The 26711-nt window shown below is 51.7% G+C and overlaps 1 protein-coding gene across 1 annotated transcript in view; it reads right to left on the minus strand.

Annotated features, from left to right (window-relative positions):
* Window positions 1-6293: 6293 nt before the first annotated feature.
* Window positions 6294-26711, minus strand: part of LOC131277051 (uncharacterized) — a 49610-nt gene continuing 29192 nt past the window's right edge. The window contains exons 12-27 of the mRNA XM_071214412.1: window positions 25326-25492; window positions 24692-24914; window positions 20745-20944; window positions 20112-20334; window positions 18455-18654; window positions 17822-18044; window positions 16165-16364; window positions 15532-15754; window positions 13875-14074; window positions 13242-13464; window positions 11585-11784; window positions 10952-11174; window positions 9295-9494; window positions 8662-8884; window positions 7122-7222; window positions 6294-6735 (exon numbers count right to left, since the gene is read on the minus strand). Of these exons, the coding sequence (XP_071070513.1) occupies window positions 6311-6735; window positions 7122-7222; window positions 8662-8884; window positions 9295-9494; window positions 10952-11174; window positions 11585-11784; window positions 13242-13464; window positions 13875-14074; window positions 15532-15754; window positions 16165-16364; window positions 17822-18044; window positions 18455-18654; window positions 20112-20334; window positions 20745-20944; window positions 24692-24914; window positions 25326-25492 (3454 nt within the window). The 3' untranslated portion in view covers window positions 6294-6310. The remainder of the gene's footprint in view (window positions 6736-7121; window positions 7223-8661; window positions 8885-9294; window positions 9495-10951; window positions 11175-11584; window positions 11785-13241; window positions 13465-13874; window positions 14075-15531; window positions 15755-16164; window positions 16365-17821; window positions 18045-18454; window positions 18655-20111; window positions 20335-20744; window positions 20945-24691; window positions 24915-25325; window positions 25493-26711) is intronic.

A 26711-nucleotide genomic window follows, 5' to 3' on the forward strand; every position in this document is an offset into this window, starting at 1 on the left:
GATGCTGAGAGTTTGTTGTCTTGCTTTTAAGCATATTGTGCATACCCACAGTCACATGAGACAATTTTACAAAATCTCTGAATATTCACAGATATCCTCTTTGAGTTCTCTTTTCCCAGATATGCATGACTTATACTGGGCCTTTTATTGCAGTGATGTTTATAGAATGTAAACATCCTATTTTAACAACTTTCAAGTGTGTAATTCAGTGACATTAATTACATTCACACTGAGGTTGTACCATCACCACATCCATATTGGACCTTTCAGCATACCAAAAGGAAAATCAGAATTTAATAAGCCATGATTCTCTATTCTGGTACCACTCATGATCCTGGTAACCTGTAGTCTATTTTCTATCTCCATCCATTTCCTTTATTTGGGTATTTCCTCTAAGTGGTAGTCTAAATATCCTTGCATTGTCTTATTCCACTCAAGATGTTGTCTTCAAGGTTCATTCATGTTGTGGAATGTATCACAACTTTATCTCTTATTGACTGGATAATATTCCATTGTATGCATGAAGCACATTTTTTCTGTCCTTTCATCTGTTTGATGGTCACTTAGATTCCTCTCTATTGAGAAATGTTGCTATGAACAATGATGTATAAATATCTACTTGAGTACTTGCTTCCAATTTTTGGGAATCTACACTTAGAAGTGGGAATGTTGGTTCATATGTTAATTCTATACATGACTTTCTGGAGTCCCAGGGGATTAATTTTCAAGAGGCTGTGCATGACTAGCAACAAAGTGTGAGGGTTTGAGTTTCTCCAAATCTCTGCTAACGCTTATTTGCCATGTGCCTGTTGAGCCCTGAATCTCAGCAGAGTTGGCCACATCTACTCTCCAGCTCATGGGACTCATGCAGTACAACTAACAAGAAGATCGTGATGGACAGTACCCATCCCATGCATTTTTAAAAGTAGGAGCCATCTAGTGAGAGTGAGGGGGGGCCTCACAGTGGCTGTGAGTGGCATTTCCCTAATGACGATCTCTGTTGAGCATCTATTCATGTGCTTCTTTGAAAGCTTTCAGTGGAGAAATGACTATTTAAGATATTTTCCCATTTTAAATTGTATTTTTCAATCTTTTCTTGTATAGATGAATGTATTATTTATGTATTCCTGATATTAATCACCTTTCAGGTTTAATATCTCCCATTCTTTAAGAAGCCTTGTCAGTTTCCTGATAATGTCCTTTGATTTCAAAAGTTGTTTTTAATTCTGGCAAAGTCCATTTTATCTGTTTTTGCTTTTTGGTGTTGTTCCTTTGGGTGTCATGTCTGTGAAATGACTGCCAAGTCCAGGGTCATGAAGGATTTCCTTATGTGTCCTGGTGACTAACCCTGGATGACCCTGCCCTGGGGAAGGCTGGTCTTGCCAATTGTGTGGAAGCTGCCCAGGAGGTCCTGGGATCACATCTGGCATTGATGCTCAGAGCTCATCCCAGATGGAGGTTCTATTGCTGGAGAGCAAAACCACAAGTGGGCATGGTCAGGTGGCAGTTCAATCATTAAAACCTATCCCTTTTGACAGACCAGTGAGGGATAATAGAGAGGCAGTAAGAGATGATTGCTTTATACCTAAACAGGTAGCAGACACTTTATTAACACATTGCTTTGAAAATTTTGAAAATGAGCACTTCTCATTTCAATAGAATTACAATTGTTGGTTACAAATTTATTTAAAGCTCTGCTCAATTGAAGTCCTGTATAATCAAAACCATAGCTGAGGTAGAAAAGGTGGATTTTTCTGCTTCTTGCCCATGTCCAGTCTGCACATTCAGTCACTGACTGTGGGGACCCATAGATCTGGGACTCCTCACTAAGGTGGACTTTAAGGTCCCATAAAATGGTAGGATTGGATTAACTGTGGATGATTATATATTCCATGGGGACCACTATCCTCTACCCCATGTTCCTCAGCTGTTATTCCTTCCTGATGAGAGGCCAAGGTTGGGAAATTGGACCAGGCCATCCCAACCTGAGTGTTCCATCAGTTGCCAGGTATTAACACATGTCATGTTTAAACATAACGAGGTCAGACAGCAGCACATAAGTACCTTAAGACTTCTCTAGGACCCTGGAGATCCCACAGGGCACACTTTCACTGGCCTCTGGCCCCCACCCTCTCTCCGGAGGCCTTCTGCCTGGGCACTCAGGAGGATTAGTGCGGTCACCCCTCGGGCTGAAGTGTGGTTTGCTGGCCTGGCGGGGGAGCAGCCGCAGCAAGCCAAGCCGCTGCCCCCATAATAGGGTGGCTGGTCAGACTCACCGCCACCCCTGAAGGGAACTCGGCATGCGCGCAGAGTGCCCTCGGGTCTCCCCTTCTCGGCAGCCATGCTTCCGCGGCCGCCCCTCCTCCCGGATGGCGCCACACTATGCCTTGTGGGGCGGCACCCTTCTTCTTCTTTCTCCCTGCGCAGGCGCAGGGTGGAAAATTCCAGTCTGCCCTTTTCCCCTCCCCCGACAGCAGCAAAGCCAGGCATGGGCGGAAAACTCAAGTCTGCCCTCCACCCCAGCAACAGCAGCCACCAATCTCTAAACCCTGCCCCTTCCCCCAGCAACAGCAACAGCCAATCCCTAACCACCACCCCTCCCCCATCCAGTACCTCCCACTGACCTTTCGCCGGCAACCAATCAGAACAGGGCATGGCTTCGACCAATCAGCCTTCCCCAGCCCCTATAAAACTGTTGCCTCTCCCTCAATAAAGTGGACTTGCGTGTTTACCTTGTCTCCGCGGTAGTTCTTCTGCCGTGCGCCCTCCAGTCCTGAGAGCCCCCGACAAGGGCCTGGCCTCCCTTGTCCCCAGTTCGTCGTCTGCTTCTCCGGGCGACCCCTTCATCGCCTGCTTCTCCGGGTCGTCTGCTGCCGGACCGACCCCTCGTCCCAAGTGGAACTGACCCTTCGTCCCAAGCGGGACCGACCCCTCGTCCAGAGCTGGACTGACCCCTCGTCTGCAGCCAGACCCCACCTCTACCGACCGAGCAAACCGTCGCAGATTAGCTTCCACTTGTCCTGGCCGTCGGACTCTCCTGGCCTATTGTCCTTGACCTGGTCCTCTCATTGCTGGAACTGAGCTTTCCATCCCTGTTAGCCGGATTACCCAGTGCACATTCCAGGCAATGGGCCTGAAACCCCTTTGAGTTCAGGTGCTTGCTTTTCCCTATTGCTGAACAGAGACTCTCTGCAACAACCCCTCTTGCCCACATACATTTCCATGGTATCTCTCTCCCATCCTGAAGTATACATTCTGCTGGAAAGACCATCCACCAGCCATTTTCCAAGCTGTGGATCCTGACCCTGCTCTGGACCATATTCCTCACTGTTCCCAACAATGCAGATGCTCGGCTCTGTGGGACAGCCTCCCTTCCCTCCACCATGCATGCTGTCCCAGGAGAGAACATTCGATGCTGACTTAAGAAGGACATTGCTATAAAACATTTTTATTGGAAGTTGTGAAGGTTTCTACCCATCCTTGTGATTGCTTGGATGTGTGGAGCTGACCCTGCTGTTGGAATAGTGCATCCATCTCCATCACAGATTCCACCTTCTTTTCTTCCATTTCCCCTTGGAAAGTTGCTCTCCTAAAGGACCATCCACTATACACTAGGCACAAGTTTAGCCAACACGACGGGTGGACTTGGGTATGAACTCATTCACTGGGATGACCCCTCAGGGACCGTTCATTGTCCTGTAATGGCCTTGCCAGTGGGCAGCTCCCATAATTCTGGGACTCTTGTGAAAGCTTTGCACAGAATCCCACATGTACCTCATTTGATTTGACAAAGTCTGATGAAAATGGAGAGGTCCTCTTCTAAGCTCCCAGTCTTAAATGTGGTTACAAATCCAACCTTGATTCCCTGCCCCAGCCTTCCTTGCAGACACTTCTATACTCTTGTCCATCAGCTGGGAAGGTTTTTTTGTTTTTGTTTTTAAAGAGACACAGACCCCTGGTGCCACCAGGAATGCAAGCGGACACATAGGAACACATAGCAAATGGACACAGAGCGCAGACAACAGTGGGGGGTAGTAAGGGAGAGAAATAAGTAAAATAAATCTTAAAGAGAAATACATTAGGGACACACAGCCAAGTTGAATTGCTTGAAGATAGAATTAGCGATTTCAGGGACAGAACAAATGGAACTGCAAAAGACAGGAGAACACAAAGGGACAAGAATGGAAAAAATGAAACAGGGTCTCAGGGAGTTGAATGACAATGCAAAACACACAAACATGTAAGTTATCCATGTCCCAGAAGGAGAAGAGAATGGGAAAGGAGCAGAAATATCTGAAGAAATCATGATCAAAAGCTTCCCAACCCTTATGAATGACATAACTGTCAATATCCAAAATAACAGTGCCCCTTAAAAAAACAAATCCAAATGTACCTACTCCAAGACACCTACTATTCAGAATGACAAATATCCGAGATAAAGAGAATTCTGAAAGCAGCAAGAGAAAAGGAAAGTATCACATAGAAGGGAATCTCAGTAAGATTAAATACCAAAGTTTCATCAGAAACCGTGGAAACGAGAAGAAAATGGTTTGAAATATTTAAGGTACTGGAAGAGAAAAACTGACAGCCAAGAAATCTGTATCAGGCAAAACTGTCCTTCAAAAATGAGGGTGAGTTTAAAGTCTTCACAGAGAAAGAAAAACTGAGAGACCACCTTACCAAAAGACCAGAATTACCAGAGATATTAAGGGAGTGCTGCAGCCTGGGGGAAAAAAAAAAAAAAGAGGGTGAGAGAACAGACTTGAGAAGAGTATAGACATGAAGATTAGGAAGGGTACATTAAAGGTTCAAATAACAGGACAAACTAAGAAATGACAACAGAAAGCCAAAGACAAAATGAGCTTCAGGGGGAAAAGGATCTCTGGAGGCTCCCTTCCTTGCTCTATTCCTAGTCCCTAGAATAGTGCCAGGCAGGGGCTTTCAAAACAAACACTTGCTGAATGAAGCCACTGGATGTGGGAGCAGGTCTCCTCCCCACACATCCAGCACCACCCCAGAAAAGCAGCAGAAGACAGAGCCAGCTTTGGAAAATGATGTTTTGGTTGCTATGTTTGCAGTGGCTTCTACAGCACAGTGATATGTCCCCACAGGGCCCCTCCTCAGCCAGCACCCCAGCCTAAGTGGAATGTGGGAAAGCCCCCAATTCTCAGGATGTGACGTGAGAGACCTGGATTAAAGAAGTTACACAGAAAACTTCAGATGTCAAGTGCATCACCTTCAGCTCAGAGCTGGGCCATGCCCAAGATCCCTTCCCTGGGTGGTGCATTTCCTGCCCATGGCAGCCCAGCCCAGGGAGCAGGGTTTGGAGGCCTGGGTGTCACACCAAGGCACAATACTGTGTCCTCTTACTCACAGGCTTGTGGGCCCAGGGAGAGGCCAGAGATTTCCCGGAGGTCCCCACCCCAGCACTTTCCTTTCCACCCCACATGAAGCAACTGGAGTCACACATCGTAAAACACTAAATAAGGCCAGTGCCTTTTCCTTGCCCACACCTAAGAATCCCAGTTTCTTTGGGAGGCCTGGTGTCTTCCCCAAACTCTTAGAATCTCCCCCAGTAGGCTCCCTCTAGACCTATTCTCTAGGATAGGCAGCCCAGTGAGCACCGAACCAAATTGGGCTTTTCCTGCTGAAATCCTCACAAGGAACCAGGTCTCCACCTAAGTGATCCCCATGCTCCTAAATGCCCACCTGGCCTACTTAGTGGATGGAAATCAGGTGGGCAGTTTTCAGGATGTCACAGGGATGATCTTCACCACAAGCATGATTATATGGACATATGTTGTCAACAATGCCATAGTCTCTCCTGAACAGACACTGCCAGAAGTGGAAAAGGTGTGTGGGATGAGCATTTGGAAGGAGCAGAAAATGGGAGGGTTCCATACAAAGAGAATACTAAGAAAAAAGGCAGCTTGCTGTGCTCTGTGCCCTGGTTAGAGTACCAGTCCCTGTTCCCCGACATTCCAGCTGACCTCATTACCTCCTTGAGCTGCAGTGTCCCTGCCTGTCAAATAATGAGAAAGGCTCCCTGACCAAGTTCGACTCTGGGCCAGGTCCTAAGATGTTCCACATCCTGAATGCAGCACCAGGGCAAGGAGATACAAGGAGAGAAGCAGACCTGTGGGACTCGCCATGCAAATGAAGCCAAAAGGGAGAGGGGATGTCAGGAGCCTGAGCTTCTAGTTTGGGGTAAAGATAGGTTCTGGACCACAAAGTGAGGATGGTTGCTCAACATTAAATGTACTTAAGACAACAATTTGCACACCACAACAGGGTAATAATAAATATTAATTTAATACATACCTAAAAAGAAAAAGTAAATATGACAATGAAAAATAAAGAACATAAGGGAAAATGTGATAACGAAGAATAAAATGACCTGCTCAGGAGGGGGAAAAGATGGCTCTTTTTCTTGAGCAGGCCCAAGATAGAGACATACGGCTAAGCCCTGGTCTTCTGGCAGGGATTTTTCCTGCTCTTTAGAGGGCTCTCCTGGGGACTGTGATGTGGGAGCCGGGAATGGTGCTGTATCCAGCTCAACCTCTGGCCATAGTGGTATACATGCCAACATCTCAGATACAGATACGAAGTGAAAACTCAGGGTTGGAGTTCCATGAATGCACCATGATGCTTCTTCAAACTCCAAACCTAGTCTAACATCCAAAAATGGAAACGGCTCCAGACCATCCTGTGCTGGTGCTGTAGCAGGAGCTGGAGCTAGGATAGAGACAGACAATGGAGATGATAGTGAGGTTTGAAGAGGAGAAGGGCTCTCCAGCATGACAGGATTTTGGTGTCATATAGGAGCAGACAATAACCACAAGCTATACAGATGTAAAAAACAGAAATCCAAAACACTCAACCAAGGGAACTCTTCTATGTAATGGGAGAACTGATGGCCACTCTTGAGGTGCTTTTGCTCTTGGACAACCCCAGATGAGGAAATCTTGCATACATTAACCACTAATGGAATCAGCTCAGGCTCACAGGAACTGAAACACATAAATCTGCACCTCTGGATTGGACTCCATGGATTCCTTAAACTCAAGCTGGAGATGGGCAGGGTGGTAGCAGCTCTGAAATTCAAGGAAATCATTTCATACCCATGAAAGTGTTCAGACCCTGGAGCATCAATGGGTCCAGGCACTGGGGAAAGTTCCCACGAGGATGGTCCATGAAGTTCTGGCATAGAGGGTTGAAGACACTGTGAGAGGAGAGTAGACTGAAGATCAGAGAGGCCTTTCCTTGCCAGTCACATTCCCTCTGAAGGGAACCGTGTGTGTGTTTCAGGATAGTTGCTGTCTATGGCCCTGCCCATCCCCATGTCCTGCAGCCAGTCCACAAACACTGTCAGACTGGGCAGTGGCTGACTGTCCCATAGCTGGGGACGCAGGACTCTTGTCAGCCATAGGAGGCTTATGTGGGATAGTTAAGTGTATCTTGCCTACATCAGGGCCATAGATGCATTTCTGTCACTCTTCCCGGTGGCCAACAGAGAAGAAAATAGTTTCCAGAAAGACAGGAAAAGGGAGCGACTGCTTTAGTCAATGCACTGCACCAAAATTGAGCCGCTCTGAAATGTCTGGTGAATGGGGAACTGCTGCCCCCTTTTCCAGGTCCTCACTGTACCTTGGCCTGAGGCTGAGGGAGCAAGACCTGCCCTATTCAAGCAGGTCTCTGAGTGTCTCGTCCCCTCCTACCATTTCTATCTTACCAGGGGCACTTCCTTGTCCCACCTTGCGTAGACAGTTCAACTCCCTCACCAGCCCATCCAGGCAGAGAGATTAGCAGTTTGCTCAACACTTCTACTTCCCTAGGACAATGGATCCGCTGATTGCTATGGTTTAAGTGGGTTAGATGAAACCAAGCATGGAAAATGTCACATCTTTGTGACACATGAATACGCCCTCTACCCATCCAACTCTAGAGCCACTGCACATTTCAAACTCAGCTGTGGAGTTTGGAGCCCTTTGTTCTGACCTATGGGCCACTCACATTGTTAAGGGGTGCCCAGTGTTTTCCTCTCCTTGAAAAACCAGGATGACTGGCCCATACCCAGAGAGAGCCATGACCATCACACAAACTTGGTCATGAGATCGAGTGTAGCTTCTGACTTCCTACGGGAGTGCAAGCTCAGGAGGCAGAAAACTTTTCTGCTTCATTCCTCCAGCGAAGCTAAATCTGTCAATGTCCCTCCACATATAGGTAGGCAGAATCTATTTGTCAGTTGTGCTCCACGATCACTTTTCCCCATGTCACAGTGGGTCTGGACAACCCTCTGAAAGCCCAGAGAACGCTGCTCTCCTAGGAATTCAGATGGGACCTCCGAGACGGATTTCTCCACATTCTTTCAACATGGGAAAGAGTCGTGTCCCTTCCGAGAGGGTGTTGAAGGCTGTGACAGACGCTCCCCAGCAGAGGGAAGAAAACAATCTGATAAGCCCCTGGGCCTCGGTCAGCCCATCAGACCTGGTTTCAACTATCCCTAGCTAATGTGCTTAGGTTCTGCATAGGAACCCGTGGTGTGTGTCCCCTCACTCCTACCACCTGACGGACGAGGAGAGATGCGAGAAGGGAGTTGACGGACCCAGTGAACAAGAAATGTGGAGTGAGTCATGCATGTGGAAGGGGCCTGGTTCTCACCCGGTGAGGAGCCTGTGCAGGACGAGTTGTGTGGGCCTCACGGTATGGTCGTGCATTCCAAGCCCAGAGGAGAATGGGAACTCCTCGCCCAGGTGGTTGGGCCCGAGGTTGTCCTCTGTGCAGGGGGCAGTGATGACAATCTGCTTCCAGAGGATGTCCTCCTCAGCTCCATCAGGATTGCCCTCCAAGGCTCGCAGAGCTCTGGCCAGGTAAAGGGCAGACCCTAGAAATAGCCATGGAGTAGGCAGTTAGCACCAAGATGGTGCCAAAGCCCCAGGGGCTCCAGCTCTATAGGTGCCGCTTTGCCCTCTGCGGTGTTTGGAGAAGGAGACACCACTGCCCATGGAGCAGGCCATAGAACGGACACTGGAATTTGAAGAGGACGAGGGTTCCCCACCCAGGTATCTTTTCCACGTGTCTTTTAAAGGCAGAAAATAGCCCCAATTCTATCAGATGCCAAAAACCTAAACCTCCCACATCCAAACCAGGAAACTTTCCGAAGTAGTGGTTCACCTGATGCCTCATCGGAAGTCTCTCTTACTCCCGGACCATCCCAGCCCTGGAAATCCTGCCTGGGGTAACCTCCCATGCTGTCTGTTCAGGCTGACAGGCATCCACTCCATACGTCCTCACCTCCGGGCTCAGGCTCGGGCTCGCTGCATTCATGGCCCCCAAGTGGGGCATGGGCAGGACATGACTGCCATTTCAGTGTCACAGAAGTCATCTGCACATGCACGTACGACATGGGTCCCTGGAGCATCAGTGCATCCTGGAGATGGAGAAAGTTCCCACGAGGATGGCCCCCGAAGTTCTGGCACGGATGGTCGAAGGCACTGTGAGAGGAGAGTAGACCGCAGATCAGAGAGGCCTTCCCTTGCCAGCCACATTGCCTCTGAAGGGAACCGTGTGTGTGTTTCAGGAGAGTTGCTGTCTATGGCCCTGCCCATCCCATGTCCTGCAGCCAGTCCACAAACACTGTCAGACTGGGCAGTGGCTGACTGTCCCATAGCTGGGGACTCAGGGCTCTTGTCAGCCGTAGGAGGCTTAAGTGTGGTATTTGAATGTATCTTGCCTACATCAGGGACCTAGATGCATTTCTGTCACTCTTCCCGGCCCCCAACAGAGGAGAAAATAGTTCCCAGAAAGGCAGGGAAAAGCAGCGACTGCTTCAGTCAATGCACTGCACCAAAATCGAGCCGCTCTGAAATGCCTGCTGAATGGGGAACTGCTGCCCCCCTTTCCAGGTCCTAACTGTACCTCAGCCTGAGGCCGAGGGAGCAAGACCTGGCCTATTCAAGCAGGCCTCTGTGTGTCTCCTCCCTTTCCTACCATTTCTTTCTTACCAGGGGCACTGCCTTGTCCCACCTTGCCTAGAGGGAGCTCAACTCCCTCACCAGACCATCCAGGCAGAGAGATTAGCAGTTTGCTCAACACTTCTTCTTCCCTAGGACCATGGATCCGGTGATTGCTATGGTTTAAGTGGGTTAGATGAAACCAAGCAGGGAAAATGTCACATCTTTGTGACACATGAGTAGACCCCTCTACCCCTCCACCTCTACAGGCACTGCACATTTCCGACTCAGCTGTGGAGTTTGGAGCCCTTTGTTCTGACCTATGGGCCACTCACATTCTTAAGAGGTGCCCAGTGTTTTCATCTCCTTGACAAACCAGGAGGACTTGCCCATACCCAGAGAGAGCCGTGACCATCACACCAACTTGCTGTGGACCCCCATGCTCATGAGATCAAGTGTAGCTTCTGAGGCCCTACGGGAGTGCATGCTCAGGGGGCAGACAATTTTTCTGCTTCATTCCTCCAGCGAAGCTAAATCTGTCAATGTCCCTCCACATATAGGTAGGCAGAATCTATTTGTCAGTTGTGCTCCACGATCACTTTTCCCCATGTCACAGTGGGTCTGGACAACCCTCTGAAAGCCCAGAGAACGCTGCTCTCCTAGGAATTCAGATGGGACCTCCGGGACGGATTTCTCCACATTCTTTCAACATGGGAAAGAGTCGTGTCCCTTCCGAGAGGGTGTTGAAGGCTGTGACAGACGCTCCCCAGCAGAGGGAAGAAAACAATCTGATAAGCCCCTGGGCCTCGGTCAGCCCATCAGACCTGGTTTCAACTATCCCTAGCTAATGTGCTTAGGTTCTGCATAGGAACCCGTGGTGTGTGTCCCCTCACTCCTACCACCTGACGGACGAGGAGAGATGCGAGAAGGGAGTTGACGGACCCAGTGAACAAGAAATGTGGAGTGAGTCATGGATGTGGAAGGGGCCTGGTTCTCACCCGGTGAGGAGCCTGTGCAGGACGAGTTGTGTGGGCCTCACGGTATGGTCGTGCATTCCAAGCCCAGAGGAGAATGGGAACTCCTCGCCCAGGTGGTCGGGCCCGAGGTTGTCCTCTGTGCAGGGGGCAGTGATGACAATCTGCTTCCAGAGGATGTCCTCCTCAGCTCCATCAGGATTGCCCTCCAAGGCTCGCAGAGCTCTGGCCAGGTAAAGGGCAGACCCTAGAAATAGCCATGGAGTAGGCAGTTAGCACCAAGATGGTGCCAAAGCCCCAGGGGCTCCGGCTCTATAGGTGCCGCTTTGCCCTCTGCGGTGTTTGGAGAAGGAGACACCACTGCCCATGGAGCAGGCCATAGAACGGACACTGGAATTTGAAGAGGACGAGGGTTCCCCACCCAGGTATCTTTTCCACGTGTCTTTTAAAGGCAGAAAATAGCCCCAATTCTATCAGATGCCAAAAACCTAAACCTCCCACATCCAAACCAGGAAACTTTCCGAAGTAGTGGTTCACCTGATGCCTCATCGGAAGTCTCTCTTACTCCCGGACCATCCCAGCCCTGGAAATCCTGCCTGGGGTAACCTCCCATGCTGTCTGTTCAGGCTGACAGGCATCCACTCCATACGTCCTCACCTCCGGGCTCAGGCTCGGGCTCGCTGCATTCATGGCCCCCAAGTGGGGCATGGGCAGGACATGACTGCCATTTCAGTGTCACAGAAGTCATCTGCACATGCACGTACGACATGGGTCCCTGGAGCATCAGTGCATCCTGGAGATGGAGAAAGTTCCCACGAGGATGGCCCCTGAAGTTCTGGCACGGATGGTCGAAGGCACTGTGAGAGGAGAGTAGACCGCAGATCAGAGAGGCCTTCCCTTGCCAGCCACATTGCCTCTGAAGGGAACCGTGTGTGTGTTTCAGGAGAGTTGCTGTCTATGGCCCTGCCCATCCCATGTCCTGCAGCCAGTCCACAAACACTGTCAGACTGGGCAGTGGCTGACTGTCCCATAGCTGGGGACTCAGGGCTCTTGTCAGCCGTAGGAGGCTTAAGTGTGGTATTTGAATGTATCTTGCCTACATCAGGGACCTAGATGCATTTCTGTCACTCTTCCCGGCCCCCAACAGAGGAGAAAATAGTTCCCAGAAAGGCAGGGAAAAGCAGCGACTGCTTCAGTCAATGCACTGCACCAAAATCGAGCCGCTCTGAAATGCCTGCTGAATGGGGAACTGCTGCCCCCCTTTCCAGGTCCTAACTGTACCTCAGCCTGAGGCCGAGGGAGCAAGACCTGGCCTATTCAAGCAGGCCTCTGTGTGTCTCCTCCCTTTCCTACCATTTCTTTCTTACCAGGGGCACTGCCTTGTCCCACCTTGCCTAGAGGGAGCTCAACTCCCTCACCAGACCATCCAGGCAGAGAGATTAGCAGTTTGCTCAACACTTCTTCTTCCCTAGGACCATGGATCCGGTGATTGCTATGGTTTAAGTGGGTTAGATGAAACCAAGCAGGGAAAATGTCACATCTTTGTGACACATGAGTAGACCCCTCTACCCCTCCACCTCTACAGGCACTGCACATTTCCGACTCAGCTGTGGAGTTTGGAGCCCTTTGTTCTGACCTATGGGCCACTCACATTCTTAAGAGGTGCCCAGTGTTTTCATCTCCTTGACAAACCAGGAGGACTTGCCCATACCCAGAGAGAGCCGTGACCATCACACCAACTTGCTGTGGACCCCCATGCTCATGAGATCAAGTGTAGCTTCTGAGGCCCTACGGGAGTGCATGCTCAGGGGGCAGACAATTTTTCTGCTTCATTCCTCCAGCGAAGCTAAATCTGTCAATGTCCCTCCACATATAGGTAGGCAGAATCTATTTGTCAGTTGTGCTCCACGATCACTTTTCCCCATGTCACAGTGGGTCTGGACAACCCTCTGAAAGCCCAGAGAACGCTGCTCTCCTAGGAATTCAGATGGGACCTCCGGGACGGATTTCTCAACATTCTTGCAACATGGGAAAGAGTCGTGTCCCTTCCGAGAGGGTGTTGAAGGCTGTGACAGACGCTCCCCAGCAGAGGGAAGAAAACAATCTGATAAGCCCCTGGGCCTCGGTCAGCCCATCAGACCTGGTTTCAACTATCCCTAGCTAATGTGCTTAGGTTCTGCATAGGAACCCGTGGTGTGTGTCCCCTCACTCCTACCACCTGACGGACGAGGAGAGATGCGAGAAGGGAGTTGACGGACCCAGTGAACAAGAAATGTGGAGTGAGTCATGGATGTGGAAGGGGCCTGGTTCTCACCCGGTGAGGAGCCTGTGCAGGACGAGTTGTGTGGGCCTCACGGTATGGTCGTGCATTCCAAGCCCAGAGGAGAATGGGAACTCCTCGCCCAGGTGGTCGGGCCCGAGGTTGTCCTCTGTGCAGGGGGCAGTGATGACAATCTGCTTCCAGAGGATGTCCTCCTCAGCTCCATCAGGATTGCCCTCCAAGGCTCGCAGAGCTCTGGCCAGGTAAAGGGCAGACCCTAGAAATAGCCATGGAGTAGGCAGTTAGCACCAAGATGGTGCCAAAGCCCCAGGGGCTCCGGCTCTATAGGTGCCGCTTTGCCCTCTGCGGTGTTTGGAGAAGGAGACACCACTGCCCATGGAGCAGGCCATAGAACGGACACTGGAATTTGAAGAGGACGAGGGTTCCCCACCCAGGTATCTTTTCCACGTGTCTTTTAAAGGCAGAAAATAGCCCCAATTCTATCAGATGCCAAAAACCTAAACCTCCCACATCCAAACCAGGAAACTTTCCGAAGTAGTGGTTCACCTGATGCCTCATCGGAAGTCTCTCTTACTCCCGGACCATCCCAGCCCTGGAAATCCTGCCTGGGGTAACCTCCCATGCTGTCTGTTCAGGCTGACAGGCATCCACTCCATACGTCCTCACCTCCGGGCTCAGGCTCGGGCTCGCTGCATTCATGGCCCCCAAGTGGGGCATGGGCAGGACATGACTGCCATTTCAGTGTCACAGAAGTCATCTGCACATGCACGTACGACATGGGTCCCTGGAGCATCAGTGCATCCTGGAGATGGAGAAAGTTCCCACGAGGATGGCCCCCGAAGTTCTGGCACGGATGGTCGAAGGCACTGTGAGAGGAGAGTAGACCGCAGATCAGAGAGGCCTTCCCTTGCCAGCCACATTGCCTCTGAAGGGAACCGTGTGTGTGTTTCAGGAGAGTTGCTGTCTATGGCCCTGCCCATCCCATGTCCTGCAGCCAGTCCACAAACACTGTCAGACTGGGCAGTGGCTGACTGTCCCATAGCTGGGGACTCAGGGCTCTTGTCAGCCGTAGGAGGCTTAAGTGTGGTATTTGAATGTATCTTGCCTACATCAGGGACCTAGATGCATTTCTGTCACTCTTCCCGGCCCCCAACAGAGGAGAAAATAGTTCCCAGAAAGGCAGGGAAAAGCAGCGACTGCTTCAGTCAATGCACTGCACCAAAATCGAGCCGCTCTGAAATGCCTGCTGAATGGGGAACTGCTGCCCCCCTTTCCAGGTCCTAACTGTACCTCAGCCTGAGGCCGAGGGAGCAAGACCTGGCCTATTCAAGCAGGCCTCTGTGTGTCTCCTCCCTTTCCTACCATTTCTTTCTTACCAGGGGCACTGCCTTGTCCCACCTTGCCTAGAGGGAGCTCAACTCCCTCACCAGACCATCCAGGCAGAGAGATTAGCAGTTTGCTCAACACTTCTTCTTCCCTAGGACCATGGATCCGGTGATTGCTATGGTTTAAGTGGGTTAGATGAAACCAAGCAGGGAAAATGTCACATCTTTGTGACACATGAGTAGACCCCTCTACCCCTCCACCTCTACAGGCACTGCACATTTCCGACTCAGCTGTGGAGTTTGGAGCCCTTTGTTCTGACCTATGGGCCACTCACATTCTTAAGAGGTGCCCAGTGTTTTCATCTCCTTGACAAACCAGGAGGACTTGCCCATACCCAGAGAGAGCCGTGACCATCACACCAACTTGCTGTGGACCCCCATGCTCATGAGATCAAGTGTAGCTTCTGAGGCCCTACGGGAGTGCATGCTCAGGGGGCAGACAATTTTTCTGCTTCATTCCTCCAGCGAAGCTAAATCTGTCAATGTCCCTCCACATATAGGTAGGCAGAATCTATTTGTCAGTTGTGCTCCACGATCACTTTTCCCCATGTCACAGTGGGTCTGGACAACCCTCTGAAAGCCCAGAGAACGCTGCTCTCCTAGGAATTCAGATGGGACCTCCGGGACGGATTTCTCCACATTCTTTCAACATGGGAAAGAGTCGTGTCCCTTCCGAGAGGGTGTTGAAGGCTGTGACAGACGCTCCCCAGCAGAGGGAAGAAAACAATCTGATAAGCCCCTGGGCCTCGGTCAGCCCATCAGACCTGGTTTCAACTATCCCTAGCTAATGTGCTTAGGTTCTGCATAGGAACCCGTGGTGTGTGTCCCCTCACTCCTACCACCTGACGGACGAGGAGAGATGCGAGAAGGGAGTTGACGGACCCAGTGAACAAGAAATGTGGAGTGAGTCATGGATGTGGAAGGGGCCTGGTTCTCACCCGGTGAGGAGCCTGTGCAGGACGAGTTGTGTGGGCCTCACGGTATGGTCGTGCATTCCAAGCCCAGAGGAGAATGGGAACTCCTCGCCCAGGTGGTCGGGCCCGAGGTTGTCCTCTGTGCAGGGGGCAGTGATGACAATCTGCTTCCAGAGGATGTCCTCCTCAGCTCCATCAGGATTGCCCTCCAAGGCTCGCAGAGCTCTGGCCAGGTAAAGGGCAGACCCTAGAAATAGCCATGGAGTAGGCAGTTAGCACCAAGATGGTGCCAAAGCCCCAGGGGCTCCGGCTCTATAGGTGCCGCTTTGCCCTCTGCGGTGTTTGGAGAAGGAGACACCACTGCCCATGGAGCAGGCCATAGAACGGACACTGGAATTTGAAGAGGACGAGGGTTCCCCACCCAGGTATCTTTTCCACGTGTCTTTTAAAGGCAGAAAATAGCCCCAATTCTATCAGATGCCAAAAACCTAAACCTCCCACATCCAAACCAGGAAACTTTCCGAAGTAGTGGTTCACCTGATGCCTCATCGGAAGTCTCTCTTACTCCCGGACCATCCCAGCCCTGGAAATCCTGCCTGGGGTAACCTCCCATGCTGTCTGTTCAGGCTGACAGGCATCCACTCCATACGTCCTCACCTCCGGGCTCAGGCTCGGGCTCGCTGCATTCATGGCCCCCAAGTGGGGCATGGGCAGGACATGACTGCCATTTCAGTGTCACAGAAGTCATCTGCACATGCACGTACGACATGGGTCCCTGGAGCATCAGTGCATCCTGGAGATGGAGAAAGTTCCCACGAGGATGGCCCCTGAAGTTCTGGCACGGATGGTCGAAGGCACTGTGAGAGGAGAGTAGACCGCAGATCAGAGAGGCCTTCCCTTGCCAGCCACATTGCCTCTGAAGGGAACCGTGTGTGTGTTTCAGGAGAGTTGCTGTCTATGGCCCTGCCCATCCCATGTCCTGCAGCCAGTCCACAAACACTGTCAGACTGGGCAGTGGCTGACTGTCCCATAGCTGGGGACTCAGGGCTCTTGTCAGCCGTAGGAGGCTTAAGTGTGGTATTTGAATGTATCTTGCCTACATCAGGGACCTAGATGCATTTCTGTCACTCTTCCCGGCCCCCAACAGAGGAGAAAATAGTTCCCAGAAAGGCAGGGAAAAGCAGCGACTGCTTCAGTCAATGCACTGCACCAAAATCGAGCCGCTCTGAAATGCCTGCTGAATGGGGAACTGCTGCCCCCCTTTCCAGGTCCTAACTGTACCTCAGCCTGAGGCCGAGGGAGCAAGACCTGGCCTATTCAAGCAGGCCTCTGTGTGTCTCCTCCCTTTCCTACCATTTCTTTCTTACCAGGGGCACTGCCTTGTCCCACCTTGCCTAGAGGGAGCTCAACTCCCTCACCAGACCATCCAGGCAGAGAGATTAGCAGTTTGCTCAACACTTCTTCTTCCCTAGGACCATGGATCCGGTGATTGCTATGGTTTAAGTGGGTTAGATGAAACCAAGCAGGGAAAATGTCACATCTTTGTGACACATGAGTAGACCCCTCTACCCCTCCACCTCTACAGGCACTGCACATTTCCGACTCAGCTGTGGAGTTTGGAGCCCTTTGTTCTGACCTATGGGCCACTCACATTCTTAAGAGGTGCCCAGTGTTTTCATCTCCTTGACAAACCAGGAGGACTTGCCCATACCCAGAGAGAGCCGTGACCATCACACCAACTTGCTGTGGACCCCCATGCTCATGAGATCAAGTGTAGCTTCTGAGGCCCTACGGGAGTGCATGCTCAGGGGGCAGACAATTTTTCTGCTTCATTCCTCCAGCGAAGCTAAATCTGTCAATGTCCCTCCACATATAGGTAGGCAGAATCTATTTGTCAGTTGTGCTCCACGATCACTTTTCCCCATGTCACAGTGGGTCTGGACAACCCTCTGAAAGCCCAGAGAACGCTGCTCTCCTAGGAATTCAGATGGGACCTCCGGGACGGATTTCTCCACATTCTTTCAACATGGGAAAGAGTCGTGTCCCTTCCGAGAGGGTGTTGAAGGCTGTGACAGACGCTCCCCAGCAGAGGGAAGAAAACAATCTGATAAGCCCCTGGGCCTCGGTCAGCCCATCAGACCTGGTTTCAACTATCCCTAGCTAATGTGCTTAGGTTCTGCATAGGAACCCGTGGTGTGTGTCCCCTCACTCCTACCACCTGACGGACGAGGAGAGATGCGAGAAGGGAGTTGACGGACCCAGTGAACAAGAAATGTGGAGTGAGTCATGGATGTGGAAGGGGCCTGGTTCTCACCCGGTGAGGAGCCTGTGCAGGACGAGTTGTGTGGGCCTCACGGTATGGTCGTGCATTCCAAGCCCAGAGGAGAATGGGAACTCCTCGCCCAGGTGGTCGGGCCCGAGGTTGTCCTCTGTGCAGGGGGCAGTGATGACAATCTGCTTCCAGAGGATGTCCTCCTCAGCTCCATCAGGATTGCCCTCCAAGGCTCGCAGAGCTCTGGCCAGGTAAAGGGCAGACCCTAGAAATAGCCATGGAGTAGGCAGTTAGCACCAAGATGGTGCCAAAGCCCCAGGGGCTCCGGCTCTATAGGTGCCGCTTTGCCCTCTGCGGTGTTTGGAGAAGGAGACACCACTGCCCATGGAGCAGGCCATAGAACGGACACTGGAATTTGAAGAGGACGAGGGTTCCCCACCCAGGTATCTTTTCCACGTGTCTTTTAAAGGCAGAAAATAGCCCCAATTCTATCAGATGCCAAAAACCTAAACCTCCCACATCCAAACCAGGAAACTTTCCGAAGTAGTGGTTCACCTGATGCCTCATCGGAAGTCTCTCTTACTCCCGGACCATCCCAGCCCTGGAAATCCTGCCTGGGGTAACCTCCCATGCTGTCTGTTCAGGCTGACAGGCATCCACTCCATACGTCCTCACCTCCGGGCTCAGGCTCGGGCTCGCTGCATTCATGGCCCCCAAGTGGGGCATGGGCAGGACATGACTGCCATTTCAGTGTCACAGAAGTCATCTGCACATGCACGTACGACATGGGTCCCTGGAGCATCAGTGCATCCTGGAGATGGAGAAAGTTCCCACGAGGATGGCCCCCGAAGTTCTGGCACGGATGGTCGAAGGCACTGTGAGAGGAGAGTAGACCGCAGATCAGAGAGGCCTTCCCTTGCCAGCCACATTGCCTCTGAAGGGAACCGTGTGTGTGTTTCAGGAGAGTTGCTGTCTATGGCCCTGCCCATCCCATGTCCTGCAGCCAGTCCACAAACACTGTCAGACTGGGCAGTGGCTGACTGTCCCATAGCTGGGGACTCAGGGCTCTTGTCAGCCGTAGGAGGCTTAAGTGTGGTATTTGAATGTATCTTGCCTACATCAGGGACCTAGATGCATTTCTGTCACTCTTCCCGGCCCCCAACAGAGGAGAAAATAGTTCCCAGAAAGGCAGGGAAAAGCAGCGACTGCTTCAGTCAATGCACTGCACCAAAATCGAGCCGCTCTGAAATGCCTGCTGAATGGGGAACTGCTGCCCCCCTTTCCAGGTCCTAACTGTACCTCAGCCTGAGGCCGAGGGAGCAAGACCTGGCCTATTCAAGCAGGCCTCTGTGTGTCTCCTCCCTTTCCTACCATTTCTTTCTTACCAGGGGCACTGCCTTGTCCCACCTTGCCTAGAGGGAGCTCAACTCCCTCACCAGACCATCCAGGCAGAGAGATTAGCAGTTTGCTCAACACTTCTTCTTCCCTAGGACCATGGATCCGGTGATTGCTATGGTTTAAGTGGGTTAGATGAAACCAAGCAGGGAAAATGTCACATCTTTGTGACACATGAGTAGACCCCTCTACCCCTCCACCTCTACAGGCACTGCACATTTCCGACTCAGCTGTGGAGTTTGGAGCCCTTTGTTCTGACCTATGGGCCACTCACATTCTTAAGAGGTGCCCAGTGTTTTCATCTCCTTGACAAACCAGGAGGACTTGCCCATACCCAGAGAGAGCCGTGACCATCACACCAACTTGCTGTGGACCCCCATGCTCATGAGATCAAGTGTAGCTTCTGAGGCCCTACGGGAGTGCATGCTCAGGGGGCAGACAATTTTTCTGCTTCATTCCTCCAGCGAAGCTAAATCTGTCAATGTCCCTCCACATATAGGTAGGCAGAATCTATTTGTCAGTTGTGCTCCACGATCACTTTTCCCCATGTCACAGTGGGTCTGGACAACCCTCTGAAAGCCCAGAGAACGCTGCTCTCCTAGGAATTCAGATGGGACCTCCGGGACGGATTTCTCCACATTCTTTCAACATGGGAAAGAGTCGTGTCCCTTCCGAGAGGGTGTTGAAGGCTGTGACAGACGCTCCCCAGCAGAGGGAAGAAAACAATCTGATAAGCCCCTGGGCCTCGGTCAGCCCATCAGACCTGGTTTCAACTATCCCTAGCTAATGTGCTTAGGTTCTGCATAGGAACCCGTGGTGTGTGTCCCCTCACTCCTACCACCTGACGGACGAGGAGAGATGCGAGAAGGGAGTTGACGGACCCAGTGAACAAGAAATGTGGAGTGAGTCATGGATGTGGAAGGGGCCTGGTTCTCACCCGGTGAGGAGCCTGTGCAGGACGAGTTGTGTGGGCCTCACGGTATGGTCGTGCATTCCAAGCCCAGAGGAGAATGGGAACTCCTCGCCCAGGTGGTCGGGCCCGAGGTTGTCCTCTGTGCAGGGGGCAGTGATGACAATCTGCTTCCAGAGGATGTCCTCCTCAGCTCCATCAGGATTGCCCTCCAAGGCTCGCAGAGCTCTGGCCAGGTAAAGGGCAGACCCTAGAAATAGCCATGGAGTAGGCAGTTAGCACCAAGATGGTGCCAAAGCCCCAGGGGCTCCGGCTCTATAGGTGCCGCTTTGCCCTCTGCGGTGTTTGGAGAAGGAGACACCACTGCCCATGGAGCAGGCCATAGAACGGACACTGGAATTTGAAGAGGACGAGGGTTCCCCACCCAGGTATCTTTTCCACGTGTCTTTTAAAGGCAGAAAATAGCCCCAATTCTATCAGATGCCAAAAACCTAAACCTCCCACATCCAAACCAGGAAACTTTCCGAAGTAGTGGTTCACCTGATGCCTCATCGGAAGTCTCTCTTACTCCCGGACCATCCCAGCCCTGGAAATCCTGCCTGGGGTAACCTCCCATGCTGTCTGTTCAGGCTGACAGGCATCCACTCCATACGTCCTCACCTCCGGGCTCAGGCTCGGGCTCGCTGCATTCATGGCCCCCAAGTGGGGCATGGGCAGGACATGACTGCCATTTCAGTGTCACAGAAGTCATCTGCACATGCACGTACGACATGGGTCCCTGGAGCATCAGTGCATCCTGGAGATGGAGAAAGTTCCCACGAGGATGGCCCCTGAAGTTCTGGCACGGATGGTCGAAGGCACTGTGAGAGGAGAGTAGACCGCAGATCAGAGAGGCCTTCCCTTGCCAGCCACATTGCCTCTGAAGGGAACCGTGTGTGTGTTTCAGGAGAGTTGCTGTCTATGGCCCTGCCCATCCCATGTCCTGCAGCCAGTCCACAAACACTGTCAGACTGGGCAGTGGCTGACTGTCCCATAGCTGGGGACTCAGGGCTCTTGTCAGCCGTAGGAGGCTTAAGTGTGGTATTTGAATGTATCTTGCCTACATCAGGGACCTAGATGCATTTCTGTCACTCTTCCCGGCCCCCAACAGAGGAGAAAATAGTTCCCAGAAAGGCAGGGAAAAGCAGCGACTGCTTCAGTCAATGCACTGCACCAAAATCGAGCCGCTCTGAAATGCCTGCTGAATGGGGAACTGCTGCCCCCCTTTCCAGGTCCTAACTGTACCTCAGCCTGAGGCCGAGGGAGCAAGACCTGGCCTATTCAAGCAGGCCTCTGTGTGTCTCCTCCCTTTCCTACCATTTCTTTCTTACCAGGGGCACTGCCTTGTCCCACCTTGCCTAGAGGGAGCTCAACTCCCTCACCAGACCATCCAGGCAGAGAGATTAGCAGTTTGCTCAACACTTCTTCTTCCCTAGGACCATGGATCCGGTGATTGCTATGGTTTAAGTGGGTTAGATGAAACCAAGCAGGGAAAATGTCACATCTTTGTGACACATGAGTAGACCCCTCTACCCCTCCACCTCTACAGGCACTGCACATTTCCGACTCAGCTGTGGAGTTTGGAGCCCTTTGTTCTGACCTATGGGCCACTCACATTCTTAAGAGGTGCCCAGTGTTTTCATCTCCTTGACAAACCAGGAGGACTTGCCCATACCCAGAGAGAGCCGTGACCATCACACCAACTTGCTGTGGACCCCCATGCTCATGAGATCAAGTGTAGCTTCTGAGGCCCTACGGGAGTGCATGCTCAGGGGGCAGACAATTTTTCTGCTTCATTCCTCCAGCGAAGCTAAATCTGTCAATGTCCCTCCACATATAGGTAGGCAGAATCTATTTGTCAGTTGTGCTCCACGATCACTTTTCCCCATGTCACAGTGGGTCTGGACAACCCTCTGAAAGCCCAGAGAACGCTGCTCTCCTAGGAATTCAGATGGGACCTCCGGGACGGATTTCTCAACATTCTTGCAACATGGGAAAGAGTCGTGTCCCTTCCGAGAGGGTGTTGAAGGCTGTGACAGACGCTCCCCAGCAGAGGGAAGAAAACAATCTGATAAGCCCCTGGGCCTCGGTCAGCCCATCAGACCTGGTTTCAACTATCCCTAGCTAATGTGCTTAGGTTCTGCATAGGAACCCGTGGTGTGTGTCCCCTCACTCCTACCACCTGACGGACGAGGAGAGATGCGAGAAGGGAGTTGACGGACCCAGTGAACAAGAAATGTGGAGTGAGTCATGGATGTGGAAGGGGCCTGGTTCTCACCCGGTGAGGAGCCTGTGCAGGACGAGTTGTGTGGGCCTCACGGTATGGTCGTGCATTCCAAGCCCAGAGGAGAATGGGAACTCCTCGCCCAGGTGGTCGGGCCCGAGGTTGTCCTCTGTGCAGGGGGCAGTGATGACAATCTGCTTCCAGAGGATGTCCTCCTCAGCTCCATCAGGATTGCCCTCCAAGGCTCGCAGAGCTCTGGCCAGGTAAAGGGCAGACCCTAGAAATAGCCATGGAGTAGGCAGTTAGCACCAAGATGGTGCCAAAGCCCCAGGGGCTCCGGCTCTATAGGTGCCGCTTTGCCCTCTGCGGTGTTTGGAGAAGGAGACACCACTGCCCATGGAGCAGGCCATAGAACGGACACTGGAATTTGAAGAGGACGAGGGTTCCCCACCCAGGTATCTTTTCCACGTGTCTTTTAAAGGCAGAAAATAGCCCCAATTCTATCAGATGCCAAAAACCTAAACCTCCCACATCCAAACCAGGAAACTTTCCGAAGTAGTGGTTCACCTGATGCCTCATCGGAAGTCTCTCTTACTCCCGGACCATCCCAGCCCTGGAAATCCTGCCTGGGGTAACCTCCCATGCTGTCTGTTCAGGCTGACAGGCATCCACTCCATACGTCCTCACCTCCGGGCTCAGGCTCGGGCTCGCTGCATTCATGGCCCCCAAGTGGGGCATGGGCAGGACATGACTGCCATTTCAGTGTCACAGAAGTCATCTGCACATGCACGTACGACATGGGTCCCTGGAGCATCAGTGCATCCTGGAGATGGAGAAAGTTCCCACGAGGATGGCCCCTGAAGTTCTGGCACGGATGGTCGAAGGCACTGTGAGAGGAGAGTAGACCGCAGATCAGAGAGGCCTTCCCTTGCCAGCCACATTGCCTCTGAAGGGAACCGTGTGTGTGTTTCAGGAGAGTTGCTGTCTATGGCCCTGCCCATCCCATGTCCTGCAGCCAGTCCACAAACACTGTCAGACTGGGCAGTGGCTGACTGTCCCATAGCTGGGGACTCAGGGCTCTTGTCAGCCGTAGGAGGCTTAAGTGTGGTATTTGAATGTATCTTGCCTACATCAGGGACCTAGATGCATTTCTGTCACTCTTCCCGGCCCCCAACAGAGGAGAAAATAGTTCCCAGAAAGGCAGGGAAAAGCAGCGACTGCTTCAGTCAATGCACTGCACCAAAATCGAGCCGCTCTGAAATGCCTGCTGAATGGGGAACTGCTGCCCCCCTTTCCAGGTCCTAACTGTACCTCAGCCTGAGGCCGAGGGAGCAAGACCTGGCCTATTCAAGCAGGCCTCTGTGTGTCTCCTCCCTTTCCTACCATTTCTTTCTTACCAGGGGCACTGCCTTGTCCCACCTTGCCTAGAGGGAGCTCAACTCCCTCACCAGACCATCCAGGCAGAGAGATTAGCAGTTTGCTCAACACTTCTTCTTCCCTAGGACCATGGATCCGGTGATTGCTATGGTTTAAGTGGGTTAGATGAAACCAAGCAGGGAAAATGTCACATCTTTGTGACACATGAGTAGACCCCTCTACCCCTCCACCTCTACAGGCACTGCACATTTCCGACTCAGCTGTGGAGTTTGGAGCCCTTTGTTCTGACCTATGGGCCACTCACATTCTTAAGAGGTGCCCAGTGTTTTCATCTCCTTGACAAACCAGGAGGACTTGCCCATACCCAGAGAGAGCCGTGACCATCACACCAACTTGCTGTGGACCCCCATGCTCATGAGATCAAGTGTAGCTTCTGAGGCCCTACGGGAGTGCATGCTCAGGGGGCAGACAATTTTTCTGCTTCATTCCTCCAGCGAAGCTAAATCTGTCAATGTCCCTCCACATATAGGTAGGCAGAATCTATTTGTCAGTTGTGCTCCACGATCACTTTTCCCCATGTCACAGTGGGTCTGGACAACCCTCTGAAAGCCCAGAGAACGCTGCTCTCCTAGGAATTCAGATGGGACCTCCGGGACGGATTTCTCCACATTCTTTCAACATGGGAAAGAGTCGTGTCCCTTCCGAGAGGGTGTTGAAGGCTGTGACAGACGCTCCCCAGCAGAGGGAAGAAAACAATCTGATAAGCCCCTGGGCCTCGGTCAGCCCATCAGACCTGGTTTCAACTATCCCTAGCTAATGTGCTTAGGTTCTGCATAGGAACCCGTGGTGTGTGTCCCCTCACTCCTACCACCTGACGGACGAGGAGAGATGCGAGAAGGGAGTTGACGGACACAGTGAACAAGAAATGTGGCGTGAGTCATGGATGTGGAAGGGGCCTGGTTCTCACCCGGTGAGGAGCCTGTGCAGGACGAGTTGTGTGGGCCTCACGGTATGGTCGTGCATTCCAAGCCCAGAGGAGAATGGGAACTCCTCGCCCAGGTGGTCGGGCCCGAGGTTGTCCTCTGTGCAGGGGGCTGTGATGACAATCTGCTTCCAGATGATGTCTTCCTTGAGCCCATAATGATCGCTCTCAAAGGCTCTAAGAGCTCTGGCTAGATGGAGGGTGGACCCTAGAAATAGCGATAGAATAGGCACCTACCACAGTCATGCTTCCAAAGCCTTGTGGGGCTTGAGCAGTATAGGTGCTGCTTTTCCTTCTGCTGTGTTTGGAGGAGACACTACTGCCCATGGAGCTGTCCGTAGATTTGACACTGGAACTTTAAGGTTAGAAGTGTTCCCCACCCTGACATCCTTTCCAGTTGTCTTTTAGTAGGCAGAAAATAGCCACAATCCTTACAGATGCAGTAAACCCATAGCAACCACAACTGAACCTGGAAACTTCTGTGCATATTGGTGCACCTTATATTGCTTCTGAGTTTCCTATTATTCCTTGACAACCCCATCCCAGGGACATCATTCCTGGGTTTTTCACCCATGGTGTGTGCTGAGGCTTACAGCCACCCACTTACAGACATCCTCACCTTCTAAGGTGGACTCTCTTGGTTGACGAAAGTGAGATCTATACTGTGCAAGATGGGACCTCCGTTGAAGTGTGAAGCCCCTTATAGTCCCATGTGTAGGGTCCAGCCGGTCCTTGGATGTAAGAACGTCCTGTGGCTGAGAAGTGTCCCCACTGGCATGGTCCACCCTTGTGTGGAATACAGAGCAGATGTCATTTTGAATGGTGTGTAGACAGCAGATCCGACAGGTTTTCCTATCATCCCATTTTCCCTCCCCAACGTATCCATGTGCGTGTTCAAGGAGGGCTCCTCTACACAACCTTGCCCATTTCCAGGCCCTGTACCTACTCCCCAATACTGTTATACCTGGCAAAGGCTGTTTGTCCCCTAGCTGCAGACCAGTGACTGTTGTCCAACATTGTGGGCTTGTGTCCAATATTTCAACAAATCTTAACCTTGTCCGAGACCCTTCACCCATATCTGTCTTTCCTGCTCTCTCTACAGAGGAATCTGCATTCCAGAGGGCAGCTAAGGCAGTGACTACTTCTTCTTTGCACTATGCTTCAAAACATGGGCACTTAATACCTGGTGGGTGGGGCCCTCTACCCCACATTTCCATGGCCTAAGTGCATCATATCCTGCATCCCAGGGACCAAGAGCTGCCATATTTTTTGAAAGCCTGTGAGTGTAACTCATCCAGGCCTTATTTTCCTCTTAGTGGCAGGAGCCCAGGCTAACCCCACTTTTCCTAGAGCTGAGAAGCCTCGACAGAACATCTCTACAAATTCTTTAGCATTTTGCTAAACTCCTCTCTTCCCTGGGACCATGGATTCTGTTCATAGGATGGGAAATTTTTGGGACAAAGAGATCTGTCCTGAGCTTCCTGGGACTACCCCACCTAAACTTTCTGACTCCACTGTGGACTTTAAGGCCCTTGTAGATTACATATATTCCACTCATATTTTCCTTAGGTCCATGAGTCTTCCTTGTCCTTAAGTGACCTGGAGGACTGTCTCATCCCTAAAGAAAGACACTGAAGTATCACACCTAACATTCACGGTCTCCCTATGCTTATGAGGTCTAGTGTAATTATCTGACTCCCTGTGGAATGGACATCCAGCAGCAGGGATTTTTACTCCTCCTTTCCTTCAACTACTAATCTGTGCAATTTTCCTACACACATAATCACTATTGATTGATTGAGCCCAATCATCACATTCCCAGATGTCTGATTTGGCAGATTCTACTTCTCCAGCCCCCTCAATGCCTTTTGACTAGACCTTGGTTGAAGAAGTGCAGGACGGAAGTGTCAATCTTCCTTCAAAAAGGGAAAGAGGTTTTTGCTATGGCCTGTTGTAGTTGAGGACTGAGTCAGAGGCTTCTCCCTAGGTGAGTGGGAAATCACGG

Source organism: Dasypus novemcinctus, chromosome 3 (genome assembly GCF_030445035.2).
Source record: "Dasypus novemcinctus isolate mDasNov1 chromosome 3, mDasNov1.1.hap2, whole genome shotgun sequence".
Lineage (NCBI taxonomy): Eukaryota > Metazoa > Chordata > Mammalia > Cingulata > Dasypodidae > Dasypus > Dasypus novemcinctus.